The sequence below is a fragment of the Heterocephalus glaber genome, unplaced genomic scaffold (genome assembly GCF_053883595.1).
Source record: "Heterocephalus glaber isolate CG9 unplaced genomic scaffold, H.glaber_assembly_v1.0 deba00001509, whole genome shotgun sequence".
NCBI lineage: Eukaryota > Metazoa > Chordata > Mammalia > Rodentia > Bathyergidae > Heterocephalus > Heterocephalus glaber.
The window spans coordinates 55,004,711-55,027,685 of record NW_028258325.1 but is presented as its reverse complement, the minus strand read 5'-3'; the positions used below and the strand labels follow the sequence as shown (position 1 = coordinate 55,027,685).

The 22,975-nt window shown below is 34.2% G+C and overlaps 1 protein-coding gene across 10 annotated transcripts in view; it reads left to right on the top strand.

Annotated features, from left to right (window-relative positions):
- Epha5 (EPH receptor A5) overlaps nucleotides 1-22,975 on the top strand; it is a 360,726-nt gene that overhangs the window by 191,520 nt on the left and 146,231 nt on the right. For 5 of the 10 annotated variants that reach the window (XM_087187714.1, XM_004849658.3, XM_004849660.3 and 2 more), the window contains one exon: nucleotides 3,836-4,171. The exons of 4 other annotated variants lie outside the window; for them this stretch is intronic. In XM_087187714.1, coding sequence (XP_087043840.1) covers nucleotides 3,836-4,171 — 336 coding nt within the window. The remainder of the gene's footprint in view (nucleotides 1-3,835; nucleotides 4,172-22,975) is intronic. One more of the 10 variants, XM_021262292.2, reaches the window with a different exon arrangement.

The window sequence follows — 22,975 nt, the reverse complement described above, 5'->3', positions numbered from 1 at the left end:
TAGACATTCTAGACTCCATCTTATCATATATTCACAAATTGAAATTTTATCTGAATTTCATAGTGTCTGAATTTTATAGTCAGTGTAACATTTTCAGAATTCCTCGCATTAATCATTGATATTAACTTCACATTACTGAAAATCTTTCTGTTGATCCCAAGACTGATTGTTTTATAGGTTAGATGATTACTATTGACAAATAATTCCGCGTCAAATGAGTAAATGTTACTATAATATACACTTTTGGAAAGATGCATTTGATTTTAAGCGATGGACTCTGGTTACAGTGCAGTTTCAAACAATTGTTTAGGTCAGTGAGATTGAAAGAGTCTCCAGGTAATAGGAAAAATACAGGCCAGACAATAGGCTGGTGTGTTAAGGTAAGACAACCTTGTATTGAATTGTCTTTTCAATATCTTTAATTTCTAGTTAATATTTTTTTAGAAGTGATCCAGCCATGATCTTTCTCTTTTTGGCCTAAGTGTGAGCCTCCCTTTTTGTATATTTGCTGTTTGGGAACAGGAGAGGGCCTGTGGTTTGGTGGCAAGGATCTAGCTTAGCACTCTCTTAGGGTTAAAGCCCATAGGCAGGCTTCACGATTCCTCTGTCAGGATGTATGTGAATTTCTAATACTGTGTCTGAAAAGAACATTAATTCATATCCATTTCTCAAAATAGGCTATTGTGAGTGTGTGTGTGTGTGTCTCTTTTGCTTGCATTCAAAAAACCACAAATACTGTGTATGATCCCTTCGTGGCTTAATTGATATTTAGATGAAGGTCATGAACTTTTTGCCTTTGGCTCTTCAGAAATGAATTTACATTTTCAACTCCTTTTAATATTTTTTCTGAAATATACATAAAATATGAACAATAAAATGTTGTAAGTCTACTGAAATAGTCTAGCAAAAGAAAAACTAAAATTTTAATGAAGCTAATTAAATCAAAAGTACTTCACATGGTTCTACTTTGTTCACACATCAAACATACTATTAGGGCACTGGAAGTTTTTAGTTATACATTAAGTCCAAGCTTTTACTTTTTATGTCTACTCTAGAGCTTTCCCTGAGTTTGAGTTTCTTTTTAATTTTGTCAGTATGTGCCCCCACCTAAACGTTGAGGAGCTATTAGCAGCAGAATTAGAACAAAAGAAAAAAATCAAACTGGTTCATTTTTATAGATTTAGGTGAAAGTTGATAAATGCAAGTATTTTACAGTTGGGAGCGAAAAAAAGCAGACATTTGACATTTTTCTAAACTAGATGAATTTTGGCTATGTTTTACCTTTTTCCGAGAAGTTGACCTCAAATTAAAATTTCTCCACAATGTGTTATAATTAAATAAGCTAAAAGTTTTTAATTAGCAATAATGCTTATATTTCCATCTTAAGCAATTTTTGTGACTGAAATGACTTTTACATTGAAGTATGTGAGGTTGAACATATTTGGCCAAATTCAAAGAATTCAACCTAAATATAATCATCGTAGGGATTGTTTTGGCAAAAGAGAAAATGTCAACTCTTTGTTGTGGGGTTCCTTCATTTAAATGCCATTTTTTAAAAAGCTAAATCCCTAAGTACTAGGTAAATTTCTCATTACTTTTATGTTTATTCCTCAACAGTTATGTCTTAATAAATGTTAGGTAGAAATTAATGTTGGTCTTTGTTTTTAAAGCAAATAGTACCTGTTAGGATAACTGATGTTTATCATCTTCAGTAGTTATATTTATGCTTGTAACCATTTAAATATCATCATAGTTCCATTTTATTTCCTGTAGAAAGAGAAATTCGGACTTTGAAATAAAAATAAATGTGTTTTCTATTTCAGAATATCTGATAGTATAACACATACAGCTTACTGAAATTTTCACTGTAAATATCTCATAATCAACTTTTTAGGTACACACTATATGAACAATTTTAGTTCTCTTTGTATGCTAATTATTAAGTTCAGAAACAGTTAAAATAATATTCAAATAGGCTGTTATTATTTGAGAAATCTTTCAAGCAATTTAAACTGCAGATTTCATAACTAAAATTTAATGGAAATGTTCCATCTTATTTAAATAAGATGATTCTGAATATAAATGTTTCTAAAATTATATTCAATTTATATTAACATATGGACAAAGTAAAGTGTCTAATAAATACTGGATGAAATTAGGAAAGGTACTACTCTGAGATATAATGATTCTATGAAAATAGTTTAGCTAAGTGCATTGTTTTCCTTACTGTGGTGGGTTACTGGAGATTATAATTTGACCTACAGATCATTTAAAATATGTTGGTTTTTCACTCTTCATACTGAAGTGCCTTTGAGAGTTAGTTTTGAAATGAATTTCAGACTTTCAATTAAGTAAAATTCAAACTTGCAGAACTGTGATATGAAAAGAATAGTGAATAAAAGAAGTTTTCCTACAGATTGTGATGTTAACCAATTACTTACCAGTGATTTTTCACTTTAGAGAGAGGGTTTCACATTCTGTTGGTATTTATCTAGTAATTTTGCAATCTGTTGTGAGGTAAGCTAAGGATTTTTTTTTAACTTGTTACAGAATTTGTCTTCAAGAGCCACACTGAAAAGTACTGTTTTTACCTGTGCTTCTGACTTAGTGTACTTTCCGTTCACTACTTAGTATCAGTGAAGAAATAATCAGTTCAATCCCCAAGAACTCATTTACCACTTTTTTTTTCCCTAAGCAGGATGAGGAAGATGTTAACATTTATTTCTTCTTTTTTTTTAAATTCTTTTATTGGTACTTTGCAGGTATACAACACAATTACATTTCTCATTGGGAATTGTACCTTTACATAATGCATCCTGGTTCTTATTTTTTCCCCATTCCTAGCCCTCCCTTCACCCCCTCAACACTTCCCTATTTACAAAGACTTTATTTCCATTTTTTCCATTTCTCATCATTTTTCCTTTCCCTTCTTTCCTTTCCCCTGCCCTTCCTACTACCCCTTTGGACCTTTTCTTCCTATTTTACATTATCGATTATTCATTCTAATCATTGGTACATTTTAGGTACACAATATAATGACATTCATCATTGGAAATTTGCACCTTTACATAGTCTCTCTTGGTTCTTATTTTTCACCCTTGTCCAGACCTCCCTTCAACCTCTTCATTCCTCCCTATTTACAAAGATTTTGTTCCTATTTTTCCATTTTCTCATATTAATCCCATTCCCTTCTATCCTTTCCCCAGCCCTCCCACTTCCTTCCCCTTTGCCCCTTTTCTTCCTATTTCACATTACCTTATATACATTTAGTCCTTATTTACACTTTCAGTTTCTCACACCAGAGAGACTATTCAGTATTTATACATGTGTGTCCTATTTATTTCACTTAAGAGTATCGCCTCAATGTACATCCACTTAGCTATAAATGTCTCTAATTTCTCATTTTTTATGGCCGAGTAGTACTCCATTTTATAAAAAAAGACACATTTTCTTTATCCAGTCTCCAGTTGATGGGCATTTGGGCTGTTTTCAAGTTTCATTAACTGGAAACAGTCATTTACCACTTTTTAAAAATAAACTTTTATCTAACATCATTTGTGCATACATAGTGTTACTCCATAATTATTTACATATATATTTACATCTTTTGCTAAACTAATATTACAACAGTTCCCAAGTAAATATGGTGAAGCATAACCACCACTATTGTCCCTACAAAACTCTTAAGAAGGTTTTTCAAAGATAATCACAAGTTGAAACTTTAAGAAATTAATTGAAAATATATTTTTCCTTCAGACAAGGAATTACTGTGGTAAATGATGCCTAATTAATACCATCTTAAAATATGTTTTTCTCACTTTACTTTGCAAACCAGGACCCCCCTCAGCTCCTCGGAATGCCATCTCAAATGTTAATGAAACTAGTGTCTTTCTGGAATGGATTCCGCCTGCTGACACTGGTGGAAGGAAAGATGTATCCTATTATATTGCATGCAAGAAGTGCGACTCCCATGCAGGTGTGTGTGAGGAGTGTGGCGGTCATGTCAGGTACCTCCCCCAGCAAATCGGCCTGCAAAACACCTCTGTCATGTTGGTGGATCTGCTCGCTCACACAAACTATACCTTTGAGATTGAGGCAGTGAATGGAGTGTCCGACTTGAGCCCAGGATCCCGGCAGTATGTGTCTGTAAATGTAACCACAAACCAAGCAGGTAAGTGCCATGCCCAGCCAAATTCTAATATTTTAGGCCTATCTCTGTCAGTTTCCAAAGTTGAGGGCAGAGTTGACTGAGTTCTATGAAAGAACATCTTCTTCATCCAGATGACCAGGACTTAAAGTATAACACATCTCAAAATGCTTTCTTGCTTTTAAACAAATAAAAACTAAGACTTAGTTGACATATCCACAGAACAGGAAAAATATATTTCAACTGAATTTTTTCAATAAAAGTGAATTTGTGTTTCAACAGTATATGATTTCACACAATTCCTCTTTATAGTTCAAATGTACACTTTTTTTTCTTTTGCCCTTCAAAATATTTAAATTCATTTATTAGCACATGATTACACAGGTTTTATTTTCCTGTTGGTTTGCTTGCATCGTCCCACAACTGAATTTTATTTGCAGTTTGTAACAGTCTTTCTTATTATGATAACAAAAATGCATGAAGTAATATTTTCTTTGCTAAACGCATTTATCAAAGTTAGAAGAGCTATGAATGATTGTACTGCCACATGAAAACATGTTTATGTTCTTGGTGGAGATCTTGCAATTATTAGGGAGTAATTATTGTATAGTTAGGAATAAGTCCTGTTTAAGCCACTAGCTCCCCTATATTTTCCCTCAAATTTTGACTTTAAGCAAGTCAACATGGAAGACTTCTTTTTGGTAAAATAAAAATCAAACTTAATCCTTAATTGACTTAATAATTCATCCCACTAGGGGCAAGAATGTTTCCAAACCCAAGAGCAATTTATAACTTGTTTTGGTCCAACAACAGATATTTGGTTAGGGAAAACAAAGACATTAAAACCAAAATGTTATAATTTTACTCTGGTTTGTAACTTGGTCAAAACTCTCAGCTCAGGGTCATAGTAAGCTCATCACCTCATTAGTACCTCAGGGGGCTTTGGTTGGTGAGCATATCCTTGCCACCATTACTGACACAACATGTTTGAATCCAATTTGACTAACCTCATATAATAATAGAATGAGTTTGTAGGTGGTGGAATGCTGAGATTGATGAAGGAATAATGTTGATTATCAAGTCTCAGCCAAAATAATTACTTTGGGTTGTTGGATATCTTAGGTAATGTAAGAGTTTGTTTCTCTAGAATAAGAAAATACATGCAGTTGAGTTTGTAGTTAGGTTTTTGATTCAGAATGTTCCATGGGGCACATTCAAGGGTACCAGTATAACGTGGTGGTGAGAGTCATGCTGTGTTCTCATCTGTATTGGATGCATGTCCACAGTATTTTTTTCCAAAAATAATACACATACACATGCACCATTTTCCTCAGTGAATCCCTTATATACTTCTTCATTTACTTAGTAATCTGAGGTGGAACTGAAAGAAGTATTTTCTCATTCCCCATCAAACAAATCTCCATTTGCACAAAAAGTGTTACTTAACTAACTTACTTAACATGTCTTAGATATAATATCACCATGACTAAATGCTTGAATTCTGATATCACAGGGAATGGATAAAAGTATTTAGTTTTTAATATCTACACATTTTTCAACATTGATTAAAGTTACCTACTTTATATGTGATTATTACATAAAATTTCCTTTATGTACATTTAAACTTTAATTTCAAGCTGCTATAAGTTTTGTTTTCTAAATAATATATTTCTTCCTTGAGTAATATATTTCAAATTTGTAATTGGCTTCAACAACTGTTCCAACATATTCCAGTTGATATGATTAGTTTTTGTGTGTAACAGCAAAACAAGGATGAACTGTCCAGATTCAAAAAGTACAAGAAGAAAAAATAGTTGTTTGTTCAAGATAAGAATTTTGTATTAACTGAGAAAGTACAATTGATTACCTAACCCTGACTGATAATCTATAAAGATGTAACTATTAAATAATTAATGTATGGGTATTAATATAGTATTTAAACATTTTCTCTACAATGATATTATCATGGAACCTAGTATGTTGCTCTTTAAAAAAGTTATGTAATATTAAATTATACTTTTTATGTAATTTAATAGTCAAAATGATAAAGTTTTAAGGACTATATTAGAATTGTTTTCAATCTATGATTCTTATAATATGTAGCTACAATACTGAGATTGACATGAAAGTATTCTAAAATTTTTATGAGACTTTGCTCAGTGAAGAAAAACTAAAGTACATAAAATGGAAAAAGTAGATGTAACATAAAGGTAAAATAATGCTGCCTGTCAGGAAAGAAATCATAGGAAAATAAAATGCGAATTCATAACTAGTATAATGAGCTCTTAACAAATAGACAGATTGAAAAGGGAATAAAATAGTGGATAATCTGCATACTGTATGTCTTAAACTTGGGAAAGGAATAAAATACGTTTAGTTCCTCATGTTTTCCAGTGAGTTTATGTGACTTAAATAATACATTATTTTAAAACAATTGCCTTCCAATAAACTTTGTTTGCCAAAAAAGTATTTAGAGTCACTTGATTGCAATGCTTATGCTGCTCTTCTATTTTATTCTTTTAGAGACCCTAAAATATATGACTTTAGATAGTAAGGAGGTAGAAAAGTATATAGGTAGATAGACAGGAAGATCTACACATAGTGTAAGAACTAAAAATTCTATTGAAAGCAATTACTTTGAAAGTTTCATTTTCTGCCCACAAAATAGTGTGAATTTATTATATTCTTTTATAAATTTACTTTTAAGCTTCTGTTTAAAAATAATTTTCCACTGAGTATACATAAGCTACAGCTTAAAGCTCTTTTAATATATAAAAATATTTATTTTACACCAAAGAAAAATAAGCTCATTTAAATCACCAACCCAAAATTAGTAATAAATAACATACAAAAGTACATGATTGGATATGGGCTGAAATAGAGCAGATTTTAATTGTTTTAAATTTAGCCTTAGGCTTTGAGACTTCTCCCCAGGGGCTTTGTTTACATAAGGTGGCAATCTGTAGAAATCTTACCTTTCTCCTCCAGAATGTCCTTGCCCCTCCAGACTCAGAAATCCTGCACGGGTAGGTGCTCCAGTATTTTGATGCGCATTACTTCTAGGCATCTCTGTAGGTGTCTAGAGCACAGTGTAGTGCAGCTCACTAGGTCCCTTCAGCTATGCAACACCTGTGTGGGTGCCCAACATGTTTCCTAGAATGGCCTGAAGGCCGAGAGTTTTGGAAGGCTTGGACTGCAACACTGGAAGTTTCAGAGAATACTGAAACAAGAAGGTGAAAGGACCCTATTTTTTCTCTAAAGAGCCAACAAACATTTTCTTGTGAAGAGATATTTGAAAAGACACTACCATTTGTTAGATCATTATTATAATGCTAAGTAATAGGGGCTTTGTTGATTCTCCTCAGTGCAGAAATCCATTGGCCATTTTTGACATCACTGCATGATTAAACCTATTTTTGTTTGTCAATTTTAATCTGTCTTCAGTATGGACTGAACAGCTAGTTTAAACCTGTTCACATGTTCTTAACTGTCCCTCTCTCTTCCACTATGTCCCTCATGAGGAGTGGCACCAATGGTAACATTTTTCCTCAGAGCTGTTTTGTTGTTGTTGTTGTTGTTTTACTATGCAGTTACATTCATCATTGGGATCTTGTACCTTTACAGAGTTGTTTCTCTTTTTTTCTTTTAGGAAGAGGGAGCTATTATTCAGAAGTTTTAGTTTAACTATTACTACAGTTTTACACCTTTTCCTTCCTGTGTTCCTGAGACAAAGAAAGATTTTGTTATAGAGTAAATGGTTTACCTGTAGACTATAGATAAGAAAAAACATAATCAAAGGTAGGATGAAGTTCACTGTGTCATCTGTAAAATGAACTCAAGGCAAAATTCCACTCATCATGAGACCTTCAGAGTCTCTCCTTAAGCCAGTATTTCTTACTGATTTTCTAAATCCACAAGGATTAATGTTAACCCGAGGGGAAAATTCAATAATCTCTGAAAAGTTTGGGTGTTTATCTCCTCTCCTTTCTCTCTCCAAGGTGTTTAAAAATTGTCACAGGTATCATTAAGAAATAGATATATTTCTATCTAAAGAGGGACATCTATCAAATAGCTGGACATTATACACTATTAACATATGATTCAATTGCAGAGCCCTTTTCAAGAGCATCTACCTTTCTTTTCAATTAAATGGCTATGGAGTAGGCACATGCATTCAAGTATGGAAATTATTATGAAGCCATGACTAACTAGATCATTAAATATGGATTTTTCCTTCCAGATTTTGGTGTACAGATTGATGGTACAGATCTTTGGGCTTATTATTTCAGTCCATGCATAAACAAGTATTCTATTATTACCATTAAAATCCTAATGCCTTCTATGAAATACATACCTACCTTCTGTTCAGGCATAAAGTATTACTCTTTGACCTTTGCTGCTCCTAAATCTAAAGTAATCAAGAAAATATTTCACTTTAGCTTTACATTTTATTTTCAATTATGAAGAACAGAAACAATGGAAATTAAAATGGAAATTGCAGTGTCATCCATTTTGTTTTACATTGCTGTGATGCAGTGTCTTCTGGGCCCTTTCTAAAGATGTAATCAGTGGGCAACATTAAAATAAGGAATTCTCAGTTCCAAGCTTTATTTCACTTGGGTCACCTTTAATTTCAGATTTTTGTCACTAAGTATAGAAATATTTAGCACCTATACCCCTTCCCTGTACTAGCAGAGAATCCCCATCACTCATTTTTACCAGCCTGAATGAAATTCTTGCTTACTTTTACCTGAGGAATGCATAAAATTTATTTCCATGCACATTCCTCCATGCTTTTTCAAATTTAAACTGTAGAATCCAGTAAGACTTAAAGCTTCCTGCCCCCCAAACATTGAATAGCTAATTGGCTCCCAAGAGGATTTTCAGATCTTGAGTTCAGATGGAATAATAAGCTGGGAGAGAGAGTTGCTTTCCATTATGAGTTAACCACCTCAGATAAGATGTGGATTTGGCGTGCAGGTGAAGAGGCAGCTTCCTCCATCTAACTAGGGAGGTCACCAAATAAGTTAAAAAGAAGGTCAGAATAATTTGGGTCACTTAAAGTCTGCTATTAATCCAAACATCCCAATGCTCAGTATTTTGCATTTTCCCCCAAATGGTCTCATTTTCTCAAAAGGCAAGGCAAAACATTCAGTCACCATTGTATTTAAGAAATTCTAAGAGAAAGCAATTGGACTTTGATATATAGAAATTATCTTTTTCTGTAGACATAAGACCCTTAAAGCTTCATGGGAACTCCCTGATAAGTGTAACTTGAGCTGAGAACTTAAATTTTGAACTGGTTATTTTATTTCTTTGAACTCTGCAGTGCATTTAGACACAGCCAATCTTTCTCTTATTTTTTTCATATCATTTCTTATCTTTTAGTACTGAAACAGGTGGAGTTCAACAGTAGTTTATTTAAGGTGAGCACAGAATATTTTAGATTGTCATCTTTTAGTACTATAATAGATCTTTGTTACCCTGAAAAACAGCCAATATGGTCATTCAGCTTGTAAACTCTTTCCCTTAAAAAAATGGTGTCTATAATATTCCTCTAGGAATACTTTTTTGTTCTTACAATTTGTTTACTTACTTGTAAACAAAATCTACTCTGGCTAGTTGAAACAGAAAAAGGGATTAATATATGACATTAAGTGGCCCTTAGAATTGTTGAGAAGAATAGATTCAAAGAGTAGAATCTGTATCTAGTACTATGCCCAAAACTTCCACAGATGTGGCTTCCTGATACTTTGCCACCATAACTGTCAAGCAATAAATGGCAGGCCCTTGATTTTATTGCAATTAGTATTACCACTAATAGCAATGTTATTTCTGGGTTTCAGATTTGAAACTACAGAAAATCAGCAGGACTGCCACCAGTAAAACTGCACATTTTACATCCACCTTCACTAGCACAAAAAAAATGAGGCTGTCACAAAGAAGTTGTTCCTTAAGTTGGCTATGTAAAGTGAGATCATGCCTCGATCAATCTATCTGATATACACTAAGCTGTGGACCTTTGACTTAGCAGCATGGGAAAATGAGGCTTTAAAGTTGTAATTTCTTGGTTGGAGAGACAGAAGCCATTACTTGGGTTGTGTAAATATACAATTTGCCATTCACATGATATTCATGCCTTTAGAAAATTTTACTGAATATTCACATTCTGTAGGCAATTTTTGACACAGGTAATCTTTGTTATTTTAAGAAAATTGAAGTCAACTGATATTTTTTTCTTTCTCTCTGTTGCTCTCTTTGTATCTCAGGTGTTGAGGATTGAGCTAGTTATATGTGTCAATTCAAGCCACACAGTTTTCCATTTTTTAACCACTTAAGGCCTAACTAGTTTATGTATTTTCTAATGTAAATAATTTTACTTTTATACCTCATCCATTTGCCATTTCCTACACCAAAGATCAACTATTTTTATTTTATTTTATAAGTTCTATCTTCACATGTGAATTTAATATTAAGTGCATGTTTTAAAATTTTAATTTAATCATTCTATAATATACCCCATTCTATCTAATAAATTTTCACCAAAATCACAGTCCTTTTAAGGTCTTCCTTTGTTGTTTTGCCCTTAAGTATCTACTACGGCTGTCATGTGTCCTTTGCACTTTTTGTATCAACTCACCCAGTAATGGAGACCAGGCTTTTCTGACTTCCCATTTGTGAACATCCTGTATTTAATGGAAAGCCCTATCATAGTGATTTTTAAATCAGCATACTCGAAGTTTAATTTCTCAAAAACAAAAAGAAAGAGAAAGATAGCTAGTTAAATGAGTAGATCATAGTTCCAGCTTTATCCATTTTTCTACATGATTGTCTTATTGTTGTCAAAATGAAATATATAGAGAAAAAATTGTGTTTCTTTGCTTATGTTACATAGAACAGATTAGTGTATTGGCTAAAGGTCTGGCTTGTACCATCTGACTTTCTGATTTTTATCCTGTCTGTGCCATTTCCTGGCTTTTTTATGAGGAGGTTACCTAGTTATCTGAGGACCTCAGTTTTTGTACCATGAACTGGAAAAATAAAGTATGTATGACATAGGATGAATATAAGAACAACATAAGTTAATGTGTGTAAAACATTGAAATGTCTAGCATGTAATAAGGTATTAAAAATGTTGCTAAAATAGTATTTAAGAAACTTAAAATAATATTCCAAAGAGAATAAATACATGGAATAAACTATAAAAAATAGGCTTGATATTTAATGAGTGTTGTCTAGACAGACTCACTGGTGAAGTTAAATGAAGAGAGGTTAAATAAAAGTAAAAGGTAAAGGACAGAACCATAGATTTCACAGATAATGAAAGACAACTGTTTTAGGCTTGCAGGAGTAAACTAAGAAACTTCCTTCTCCAGTAGAAATTACTTATTTTCAATGTTATTTCAAAACTTTTAAGGTATTTTATTTTGTTCTTGAGACAGGGTCAAACTCTGCAGTGCAGACTGACCTTGAACTGGCAATCCTCCTGCCTCAGGCTTCTGAGTACTGGGATTACAAATGTGTGCCTCTACAGCTGGAAAATTATTCAGTTTTATATTGAATTGGAAGGTCTTCTAATTGTGATAAAGTAACTATGGCAATAACAAAGAAACAAGAGTGTAATTGTCAGAGTATGAGGGGAAAAAAGAACATATTTTATAGAGAGAAAATGGGTTCATTTCCATCCCAATATCTTTAGAAAAGGTACAAGTTTTGTTGATTACATCATTTGTATGTGCATCAGGAGATGAATTCCATCTGTTACTGAAGTTCTTGAGGAGGAGTATCAGGAGACAAGTGTTTGGTAGAATGATGAGTTTTGAATGTCACCGTATTGACCTCATGTTGATGATTCTGTAACCAGATCAGTGCTCTAATTATGGCTCCCAACAAAACTTTTACTTTGTCAACTGAAGCTGCTGTCTACATTGAAATATGGCTTAAATGAGACTCAAGTTCTGTGCTTGCTACCATACCTGTTTGCTGTTCTGAGAACAAAGATAAGATTTTAATACAATGAATATGTACATAATTCATTTCTGAGTTTAAAAGATAGAGTGAGTTATTTGTAGACTCTACAAAGTTCATGTATTGTTTGTTGACTGGAGAGTCCTAGAGTCTCACTTCTTTTCTAAAAGGGCACTCTGAGGTTCTTTGTTCCTTTTTCTTCTTCCTTCTACATATTAACAACAACAGTGGTAGAGACAATGTTATCTTCTAGGTGCTAGCAATTACTCTGTATGCAAAGAACTTTACTTACATTTCTGTATTTGATCCTAGCAATATCTTCAAGAAAATAACATTCTAATTTTTAAATGAAGAGATTGAAGTTTGAAGGTGTAAAGTGATTTCCCCAATGTTACAGATATACTAAGTAAAAGAACAGGAATTTGAATGAAAGAATTTTTACTCCAAGGCCATTGTTCCCTGAAAGGCTAGAATATTGCACATGCTATTTCCTCTAGCTGTAGACTCTTTTCTTATACTTTTGTCCTAGATAGGTTTGAGCTGCCTAAATTGAGCTTTCTCGTCACTCCAATTTGAGCATGCCTCTCTAACCATTCAGCACGAAGGACTGTGACTATTTGTTTCTTTGTTTAAACTGTACTTCTGGAGGGAACAGCAAGACAGCTCCTAGCACTTGTGTTTAAAATAATTTATAAACAAGTTTATAAATAAATTATTTTATTGATTACTTTTACTTATTTTATTATTTTTATTTATTTTACTTAAATTAGTATTACAATCCAGGGACTGGTAGTGGTGTGGAAATATAATGCTTTCTACCATGTTCACATATTTTCTTTTGCAGTGCTAGAGATCAAATCCAGAGCTTCACCCATGCTAAGCAAGGGCTATACTGCTAAGCTACATACCCTTTGATATATAGTGTATTCCTGTAACAAAATTTTTCTTTTTTCATGCTTGATGTTTCCTTTTTTCTTTTTTGGATTAAGAATCCAAACACAGTCCCAGTTGTGATTCAGAGGATTAAGCTTCCCAGAACCCTGAAAGCTGACATTATTATTTAGAGTCTGCTACATAGCTGTCTTGCTTGATTTCTTAGTCTCCCTTCTTTAGACAATATAATACTGACAAAATGTTTCCCTGAGAATGACTGAACCTGTTCAGAGAGAAATTTTGGATAATTTGTATAATTACTGTGCTAATTAATGTCAATTCATTGTGATAGGCGTCACTATAACCAAATATGTGTGAATATTAACTTGCAAGGGAAAAGGTGTGTTTCAGCTCACAGTGCAGCATGCCGTGGGACCCGTGCTTTCAGACCCCAGGTGGGAATGCCTGATGGTGATGGCAGGGCCCCAGGGCAGTGAGCTACTTTCTATGTCAGCCTGAAACCAGAGAGAAAGAGGAAGGGTCAGCGCCCACAGTTCCCATGGAGGTCACAGCCCTTGTTGTATAAGGGTTTTTCCACAGACCCCACTTCACAAAAGCTCTGCCATCTCTCCTAGATCCGTCCCAGGGACCAAGCCTTTGATGCACAGACCTTTGGGAGGCATTCAGCATCCCAACTATAGCACACAGTATTTTCCATATTCGATGGGTCTAAGAATTTCTGTGCTTGTTTGTTAAAATAGAGTTTTATACACTCCACAACCTGAATTATTTATTTGGGATATCCAAGGGAGAGGCTAACATTATGTGTGTTTTAACACCACGCATGAGTGCATACAAACCCATACACACGTACACACTGTGATTCTGGTGCATGGAGCTTCTGGCCCACATTTTGAGAAGAAGTATACCTGTGGGATATTCTGATGTATATTTCCTATCCTTGTCTTCTGAAATGGTGATAACCATTAATCAGGCATGCTTGCTATTACTTTGCCCAAAAGCTCTCTACACAATATTTGCTGATAATTTATTCTGACAGTTCAGTTTTACACCAGCAGTGACTTTGTCCGTGCTACCCTCTTTCTTTCTAAACTGAGTGTTCTGTTCCTCCCACCAAACACTTGGAAGCAAATTTAAACTGTGCTATTTTTAGTTGCAAACTGATTGGCTGTTCACCATAAACGTGGCCAATGATCCATTTGCTGTGAGAACTGTCAAACATCCTTGTGGTTCCTCTCAGAAGCAGAACATTTCAGTTATTGAACTATTTAGTCATTTATTGCATTGGCTTACATGCTATCAACTTATTTGTGGAAAGGTACATATTGCAATTTTATATTGCAAAGAATATCAATTTGTTTAAAACTTCCCTTTGAACTGTTATTGCCTTTTTTTTAACTAGTCCTGGAGAACATAGTTCTTAGAGCTTTCTTAGTGGACTTGCTTCATGTAAATCTTAGTGTGCTGCATAGATATAATATAATAGTAAACTGCTAGATGCAAAATCCTGCCTAAATCATGCACAGGCCAGAGTTCTCTACTGGATTCTAAACAAAGTTTATTTAGAATATGGCAACAATTCTTGGGCAGCATATTAAAATAACTTGTACATGTGGTTTTCCTGAAATTGCTGGCCATGTTTTCAAATGTGAAGTGTTTATTCTGCACCTCTTGTATTCATTACATTCTGTTAAGCATGCTGAAAGATACTAGTCAAAAGCATGCTTCATCCTTAGAGGATTTTGTTTTCCCACTGAAGAATTAAAGAATCGCAGAGTAAAGGTTAATTGAATTAAAACAATTACAAAGAAATTAATAGTGATTGGACATTAAACTAACTAATGATAGTGATCGTTACCTTGCACTTTCAGGGTGGATTAATTTGTAGACTACACATTATTTTTATTTCCTCTCTGCGTTTGAGCTCCTGTGTCACGTGTACTTGTCTGTTGGGGCATCTACTCAGATCTACTTAGTTAATGGGGTAGCTTTCCACTTGTTAAAAATAGATGATAAACCATTCACATCTCTTTTATCTGAAATGAAATGGTCATGCTTTGCTTGGGAAGCATCAATGCCAGGGTAATAAATCTACGCAAATGTTGGTAGGCTGTTCACTGAAGTATTAACACAAAATGAAAGGAAAAAAGGTCGTAAGAGTACTCGATTATTAGAAGCATTTTCATTTACCATGTTGTATTTGATTTCCTATGTAATCTGGAGCCTGTATGATATATTACTATAATTTAGTCAAAGCAATTACCTATTTTGTAGTTGTGGTAGCCAAATACCAATATCTTCCTTGTGAGATATAACATCTGGCTTAAAGAGGTTTTTCGGTTTGTTTGAATTTTTTTTTTAAGATGTGAAATGGTTTCCATCACAGAAAATATACTTTGAAAGCCAGCTTTTTATATTACTTTTTACAAGTTTCTTCCATTAGTAAGAGAAGAAAGAAGTTTATTGAACCTCCAGTTTAGAAGGCCCAAAGGATTGACCTGCACTGAAGATTGATGCTTGAATTAGAACTCAAGCGATCACTTCCTTCAGATTAAGGGCATGAAGCTAATGTGAATGCACTATCATTCCAACTGTGAATGTCCTCTGTTGTATTGAAACTACATGAACATAGAAGTCCTGTATGTATTTTTAAATTGTCTCTATTTTTCTTTAATAAAATACTTATTATTATTTGAAATTTAAATTCTCATTATTCATGAATTATTAATCTTCCAGTTTGCTTTTTCCATGATAAAGTATATTTAAGTTAAAAAGACTTTTTTAATTTTACATATATTTAATTAACTATTGGAACCCTGCAGATGTAAAATGAAATATTTTTATTTTATAAAACTTCTATTTTGAAAGAGTAATCAGATAAGATTTTAAATTTATTGATATAGATATGATGATAATGATTTGTTTATTTTTTCATTCATTTTAGACAACTAATATTTATGAAAATTAAATAATTCACATATTGAATGAATAATTAGTTTCCAATATGATTTTGACATTAATACATTTGAGAGGGAAACTAGAAAATTAGTTGTTCAGGGGATATATGGCTGTTTTGGTAGTATTAGAACTGGAAATATTAGTGGCTTATCTCTCAACCCTGTGAAACTATTTGCTTAACACAATTCAGAGGGGCCTTAATCATATAGCCTTATTTTTTTTTAACTTCTTTTTTTGGGGGGGGGTACTGGGGATCGAACTCAGGACCTTGCATTTGTGAGGCAGGCACGGTGCCACTGAGCTAAATCCCTGGTCGTTAACTTCTTTTAAAAGTATTATTAGTATTTCTAGCCTTACCATTACTTTGCCTCTTTCAAAGAAAAAAATCCAACACTGTGTGCCATTGTGCTACCTTTAAATCAAGACATTGAATTATTCATCTACTGACTACTGCAATGCAGCTGAGAAAATAAATATCCTACTATTATGTTTTTTTTTTTTTTTTTTTTTTTTGGTGCTGGGGATCAAACTCGGGTCCTTGAGCTTGCACAGCAGGCAGTGAAACCACTAAACTAAATCCCCGGCCCTACTATTATGTATTTTGGAAAATTCTTCATAAGCTTCCTCACTTATTTCCACATGAAATAAAGATATAGGCCTAAAAATCATATAATGTATATAAAGACTATGATTATCTTAAAAACAGCCACTTTGTTGGAAAATCACATCAATATGCAACTATACTCTACTCTCCCTTGTGTTTATTTGGTTTTGCTTTACTAAGTAAATACTGTTTTTCCTATCTCAGCAGACTATATCATAGAATTCTTGATTATGTATATTGTTTAAACTTGTTTTAAAAGTGCAGACAATGAGGATGATAGTACAAAAAATGTATAGCATTATCAAAGTTTTAAATTGTATAAGTATACAAATGAAATTTCTTAACAAAATATCTAAAACGTTTTTGGTAAAATTAGAAATAGAATGTCATTGTCCCTGAATCTTTTCCTTGTTGATAGGCCCTATTAGGTAGCCTATTCTCCTCTTTGGTATCCAACCCCAATCTTAGGAATGAAAGTTATCTCAGATTTCATGCAATCCAAACATGACTTTGATTTCTAATCCCTCTGTGAAGGGGTCCATTTTTTCTTTAATCATATTTTCTAAAATTGAGACAATAGAAAGCGTCATCTTGGGGCCGGGGATTTAGCTCAGTGGTTTCGCCGCTTGCTGTGCAAGCGCAAGGACCTGAGTTTGATCCCTGGTACCAAAAAAAAAAGAAAAAAAAAGAAAAAAAAAAAAGAAAGGGTCATCTATTATTTTACTCATTCTAACTCTTTTTTGCAATATGTAGTGTTTATACTTATTTAATGCACAGTTAATTAACCAGTTAACTGGCTCTATATCAGTCAAGAAGGTGCAAATAACATAAATTTAACTAGAATGTGCTTCAATAGTACTGAGAATGTATGTTTGCATGGAAAAGCACCAGTTCCTGGAACACTCAGCCTTATGGATCTGCCTCCATTTTTAAATTTTTTGATATTTGCACAGCTTTGCTTACTTTATCTTTGTCTACTTTATCTTAGACTGCAATTCTTGTACAGTAACAAAATGTCTGCAGCAATCCCAGACTGTATATATCTGCATACCACACCATCCAGAAGTCGATACAAAGAAAATGAAACCTCTTTTTCTGTACTCAGCAGCTAACAGTGCTAGATTTTGCTCCCAAGGCGATCAGTGTAGGAGACTGCCACACTGAAGGGATTGCTGTGCTGAGCACTTGGACTGAAGTAGCTGCCTCCTTCTCCACAGAGCACTCTGTGACTCTCCGAGGTGTACAGCTAGCTCTGTCAAACTCTGCAATTGTGGTACAACAAAGGCAGATGGGACTGATTTTGGAAGGAGAACTCAACATTTTTTGTTGCTCATGTGCGGTAGTCTGTTCTAATCCACAAGTATTCTGTGAGTTGCTTACTAGTATTTTATGTATCTTCATAAGTAAGATATCTTGCTTTCTAGAACATCTAATCTTCTTTACTTTGACTTTATATAGAATATATATAAAGAATATATACTGACTATTTTTCACAGTTTCTTTTCCAAATTATTTTACCCTTCCTCCATATTTGCACATTTTATACCTCAAAGCTTGGCCATAGAAATTTTTTCTCTTTTCACCTACAAAAGAATTGTATTTTACTTCAAAGGCATATTTGATTTTGTGCTTTATAATAAACTGCACTACAATTCTGTGACTGAAAACAGTGTCATTTGCTTCTCCTTGTGAGCCTGCATATCTGTTAGTTATTGTACTTTCCAGTGCTTGCTCACCATCCATTACAGTCAGCTGCAGGTCGGGTAGGTATCTTACCTGTGTTTATCTGTGTTTCTCTGAACTTCCCACTTTGTGTAGCAGCTTGATTCCCTATGGTGGCAATAACAAGTTATCAGAAATTTAGTGGCTTAAGTAAATTTATTATCATAATTTCTGTAAGTTAGAAGTTAAGCAAAGGCTCACTAAGCTAAAATCAAGTTGTCTACAGGGCTCTCTTCCCTTTTCAAGGCACAAAGGTAGAATTCATTTCCTTGCCTTTCAGCTCTGATTGCCTAGTTTATAGCTCCTTCATCCATCTTCAAAGCTAGCTAGAGTGGTGGCAGTGCTTGTGTTGCCTCACAAGAATCTGCTCCTCTGTCTCTCTCTTCATTTTTATGTAACCGTTGTATTTACATAGAAGCCACCTAGATGATTCAAGATCCTATCTGGTGGTCAGCAACCTTCATTTCATCCACTATATTAATTCTCTGTTGCCATGTGATGGAACACATTCACAGTTCTTTGCAGTAGAACATGATGTCTTTGGAGCAAATTATTCTGTGTACCACACTGACTATCTTGAGCTCGACTGGACTCTCAAGGCCCTGAAGATCAGCAAACTAGTTAAATTACAATGGCTTTAGTTGTAGTACAATAACAAGATTGAATTATACACTCATTAGGGAGATGAAGCTAAAAGTTTTAAAAGAACAAATGTCAGCTTAAGTGTGAACCAGTTAGAACTTTCTAATACTGCTAATGTGAATGTAAAATGATAAAACCATTTTAGAAAACAATATAGAAATTTCTTGTATTACTGTTAAGAACCAACAGTCCTGTTCTTAAGTTTTTACTTGAGAGGAGTGAAAACACATGTTCACAATAGATTTTGTACATACAAGTTGAGTATCCCTTATCTGAAATTCTTGGGACCAGAGTGTTTTAGATTTTCATTTGAAATCCACTTGATCTGCAAAGAGTATAGCTAGCTGTTCCTGCTTTTTTTTTGGATTCCTGTCTCATGGAATATTGTTTTCCACCCTTTAACTTTCAGTCTATGAGTTTCTTTTTGAATTAAATGTGTTTCTTGTATGCAATGTATTGTTGCATCTTGCTTCTTGACCCATTCTGCCAGTCTGCTTCTTTTGATTGGTGAATTGATACCATTAACATTGATGGTTCTAACTGATATGTATTGACTTATTGTTGTCATAACTTTTCTTTTTGTTGGATTCTCCCCTTTTGCATTTAACTTCTTGTTGCACACCACGGATTCGTTCTGCTGGGCTTCCTGGGGTTGTGATCCTCATCGTCTGTTCCTAGGATATTGTCTAAAATTTTTTGTAGTGCTGGTTTGGTATTCATGAAGTTCCTAAGGTGCTCTTTGTCATGAAAGTATCTTATTTCTCCATCAATTTTGAAAGATAGTTTTGCAGGGTACATCAATCTGGGTTGGAGGCTGTTTTCTTTTAGGGCTTGAAATACCTCACTCCAAGCTGTTCTTGCCTTGAGGCTTTGTATTGAGAAGTCTGCTGTGATTCTGATGGGCTTTCCTTTGTATGTGATTTGATTCTTTTCTCTAACTGCTTGTAAACTTTATTTTTCCCTTGGGTTTCTGGAATCTTAACAATTATATACCTATGGGTAGATTTTTTTTTGATCAAGGCTAGTTGGAGTCCTATATGACTCACTTATCTGTATGTCAAGTTCTTTTCCCCTGCTTGGGAAGTTTTCTGCTGTCACTTCTGTGAACAGTTTTTTAATGTCATCTGCACTCTCTCCTGTTTCTTCATTGACTCCAATTACTCTTATCTTATTCTTCTTTGCATCATCTAGCAGCTGCTGAATTGATTTCTCATGGTCCCTTACAATTTTAAAGCAATTTTTCTTTTCCTGGTCACTAATTGCAGTCCTATCTTCTATATCTGAAATTCTGTACTCACATTGGCTCATTCTGCTGTGCAGAATTTCAGTGGAGTTTTTGATCTCCTGGAAATCTGTTTGCATCTATTTTATGGATTCCATTTGTTTCCTATGTTGGGATTCCATCATGTTCTTGAGCTCCTCTCTAGATTTATTAATCATATCTTATGTCTTGCACTATGAGCACAATCTCTGCTGTTATTAGAGAAATTATTTCTGATTTCATTTTTTCCAAATCCTCTTTTGTTTCCAATTCAGGGTGTCAAGGTGGTTGAGTATCAGAGTGTTCCATCTCGTTTCCCCTTGGGGTTGCTGTAGGTGATCTGGAAGTCTGGTTTTGAGACTTGTTTACCTGTCTTCTCATTTGGGGGGGGGTGATTTTGGCACCCTTTCAGCTCACCTCCCATGTGCTGTTGGGGGTAGTATGGCAGCCCAGAAGCCTCCTCTTGTGAGCTCGGCATGAAGCGATCATTTTTGTGTCTCTTCTGTTACTTTCTGCTCCTAGATACAGGAAAGCTGTAGGAAATTCACATCAGACAACTGTTAGATTGAGTGACCTACCCATATATTTGAACAAATATGAAACTTGAATAATTTTAGTTTAAATAACTTAATGAATTTTGACCCATAAATACCTAACAACTCTGGCATTAGCCAGATAAATTAGACAAAAGGAATTACAAAAAAGGAATAAATATGGGAAAGGGAGAAGTTAAATTATCATTATTTGCAGATGACATGATACTCTACAAAAAAGACCCCAAAAACTGCAGCAAAAGACTTCTAGGTTTAATAACCAAATTCAGCAGTGTAGCTGGATACAAAGTCAACACTAAAAAAATCAAGAGCATTCCTGTACACAAATAACAAACTCACTGAGAAAGAAATTAGGGAAACAGAACTTTCACAATAGCATTGAAAAAAAATGAAATATTTAGGAATCAATCTAAGAAAGGAAGTAAAAGATCTTTACATTTAAAATTACAGTACTCTGAAAAAGGAGATCAAAGAAGATATTTAAAAATGGAAAGGCATCTCTTGCTCTTGGATAGGAAGAAACAATATAGTGAAAATGGCCATATTGCCAAAATTGTTGTACAGATTTAATGTAATCCCAATCAAAATACCATTAGCACAAAAACACTAAACTTGCTGGAAGAGAGAATAGGTAGAACTCTTGAGGACATGTGGTTGGCAGACTTCATGAACAGAACTCTGATCTCATGGGACGTAACACAAAGAATCAACAACTGGGATCTCATCCCATTAAAAAGCTTTGTGAAACAAAAGAAATCACCAACAGAGTAAAGATATAACCCAGACAGTGGGAAAAAAATTGTAGCCAATTGTTCTTCAGACAGACTATTAATATCTAGAACTACAAAGAATTGAAAAAAATCAGACCCCCCAAATTTAAAGACCCAATCCAAAAATGGGTATCTGAAATGAACAGACATTTCTAAGATGAAGAAATACAAATGGCAAATAAATATATAAAAAATGTTCAACAACACTGTTCATTCCAGAAATGCAAATTAAAACAACACTGAGATTCCACCTCACTCCAGAAAGAATGGCGCCATCAAGAACTCAACCAATAACAAATGCTGGCCGGGCTGTGAGGAAAAAGGAACCCTTCTCCACTGTTGGTGGGAATGCAGACTAGTGCAACCACTGTGGAAATCAATGTGGAGAGTTCTCAGAAAACTAGGATTAGTGGTCCTATTTGACCCAGCTGTTCTCCCTCTGAATATCTTCCCGAAAGAATTAAAAGCATCATACCATAGTGATTATATGCCCACCCATGTTTATAGCAATACAGTTTGTGATAGCTAAATCTTGGAAACAGCCCAAATGCCTATCAACTGATGAGTGGATAAAAAAGATGCCTTTTTTAATATAATGGACACTACTCAGCCATAAAGAAGGACAAACAAGATATTTATAGCTAAATGGATCCAACTTGAAACTATACTCTTAAGTGCAATAAATTGGACACATATGTGTAAATATCACACTGTCTCTCTGGTGTGAGAATCTGAAAGTGTAAATAAGGACCAAAATGTGTAATCAATAATGTGAAATAACCAGAAATTGTTCAAAAGAAAAGAGAACTAGAGAGGAGGGAGAAGGGGGAAAGGAAGGAAGGGAAAAGAAAAAATGATAAAAGAAGGAAAAAATGGAAACAAAGCTTTTGTAAATAAGAAGGGGAAGAGGGGTTGAAGAGAGTGGAGGGGAATGGGAAAAAAGAGAAATCAAGATATATCATGTACAGGTAAAATTCCCTATGATGAGTGTGATCATTATGTATATCCAAATTGTACCAATAAAATTAATTTTAAAAACCTAACAATTACAAAAGAAGAAGCCTGGATAAAGAGTCTATGCTTCTAATAAAATACTGTCAGAAGCGGGGATTTAGCTCTGTGGTTCTGCCACCTGCCCTGAAACTGCAAGGACCCGAGTTCAATCCCCAGTACCAAAAAAAAAAAAAAAAAAAAAAAAAAAATTGCCGGGTACTGTCTGAGAGTTCCCGTAATCTTAGCATCATTTTTGATGTTTTCCCTTTCCTCACACACTTTATCCCACAGTCAGTGCATCCTACCTATTCTGTCTGCAAGTCAGTCAGTTGCATTGCCAGCACAGTCATTCGAGTCATCAGTATTTCAGGACTAGATTGCTACAGTGGTCTCATAATTAATCTCCTTATTTTCCCTCTTGGAAAAACTACAAATTAGTTTCAATTTAGCAGTCACAGGGAT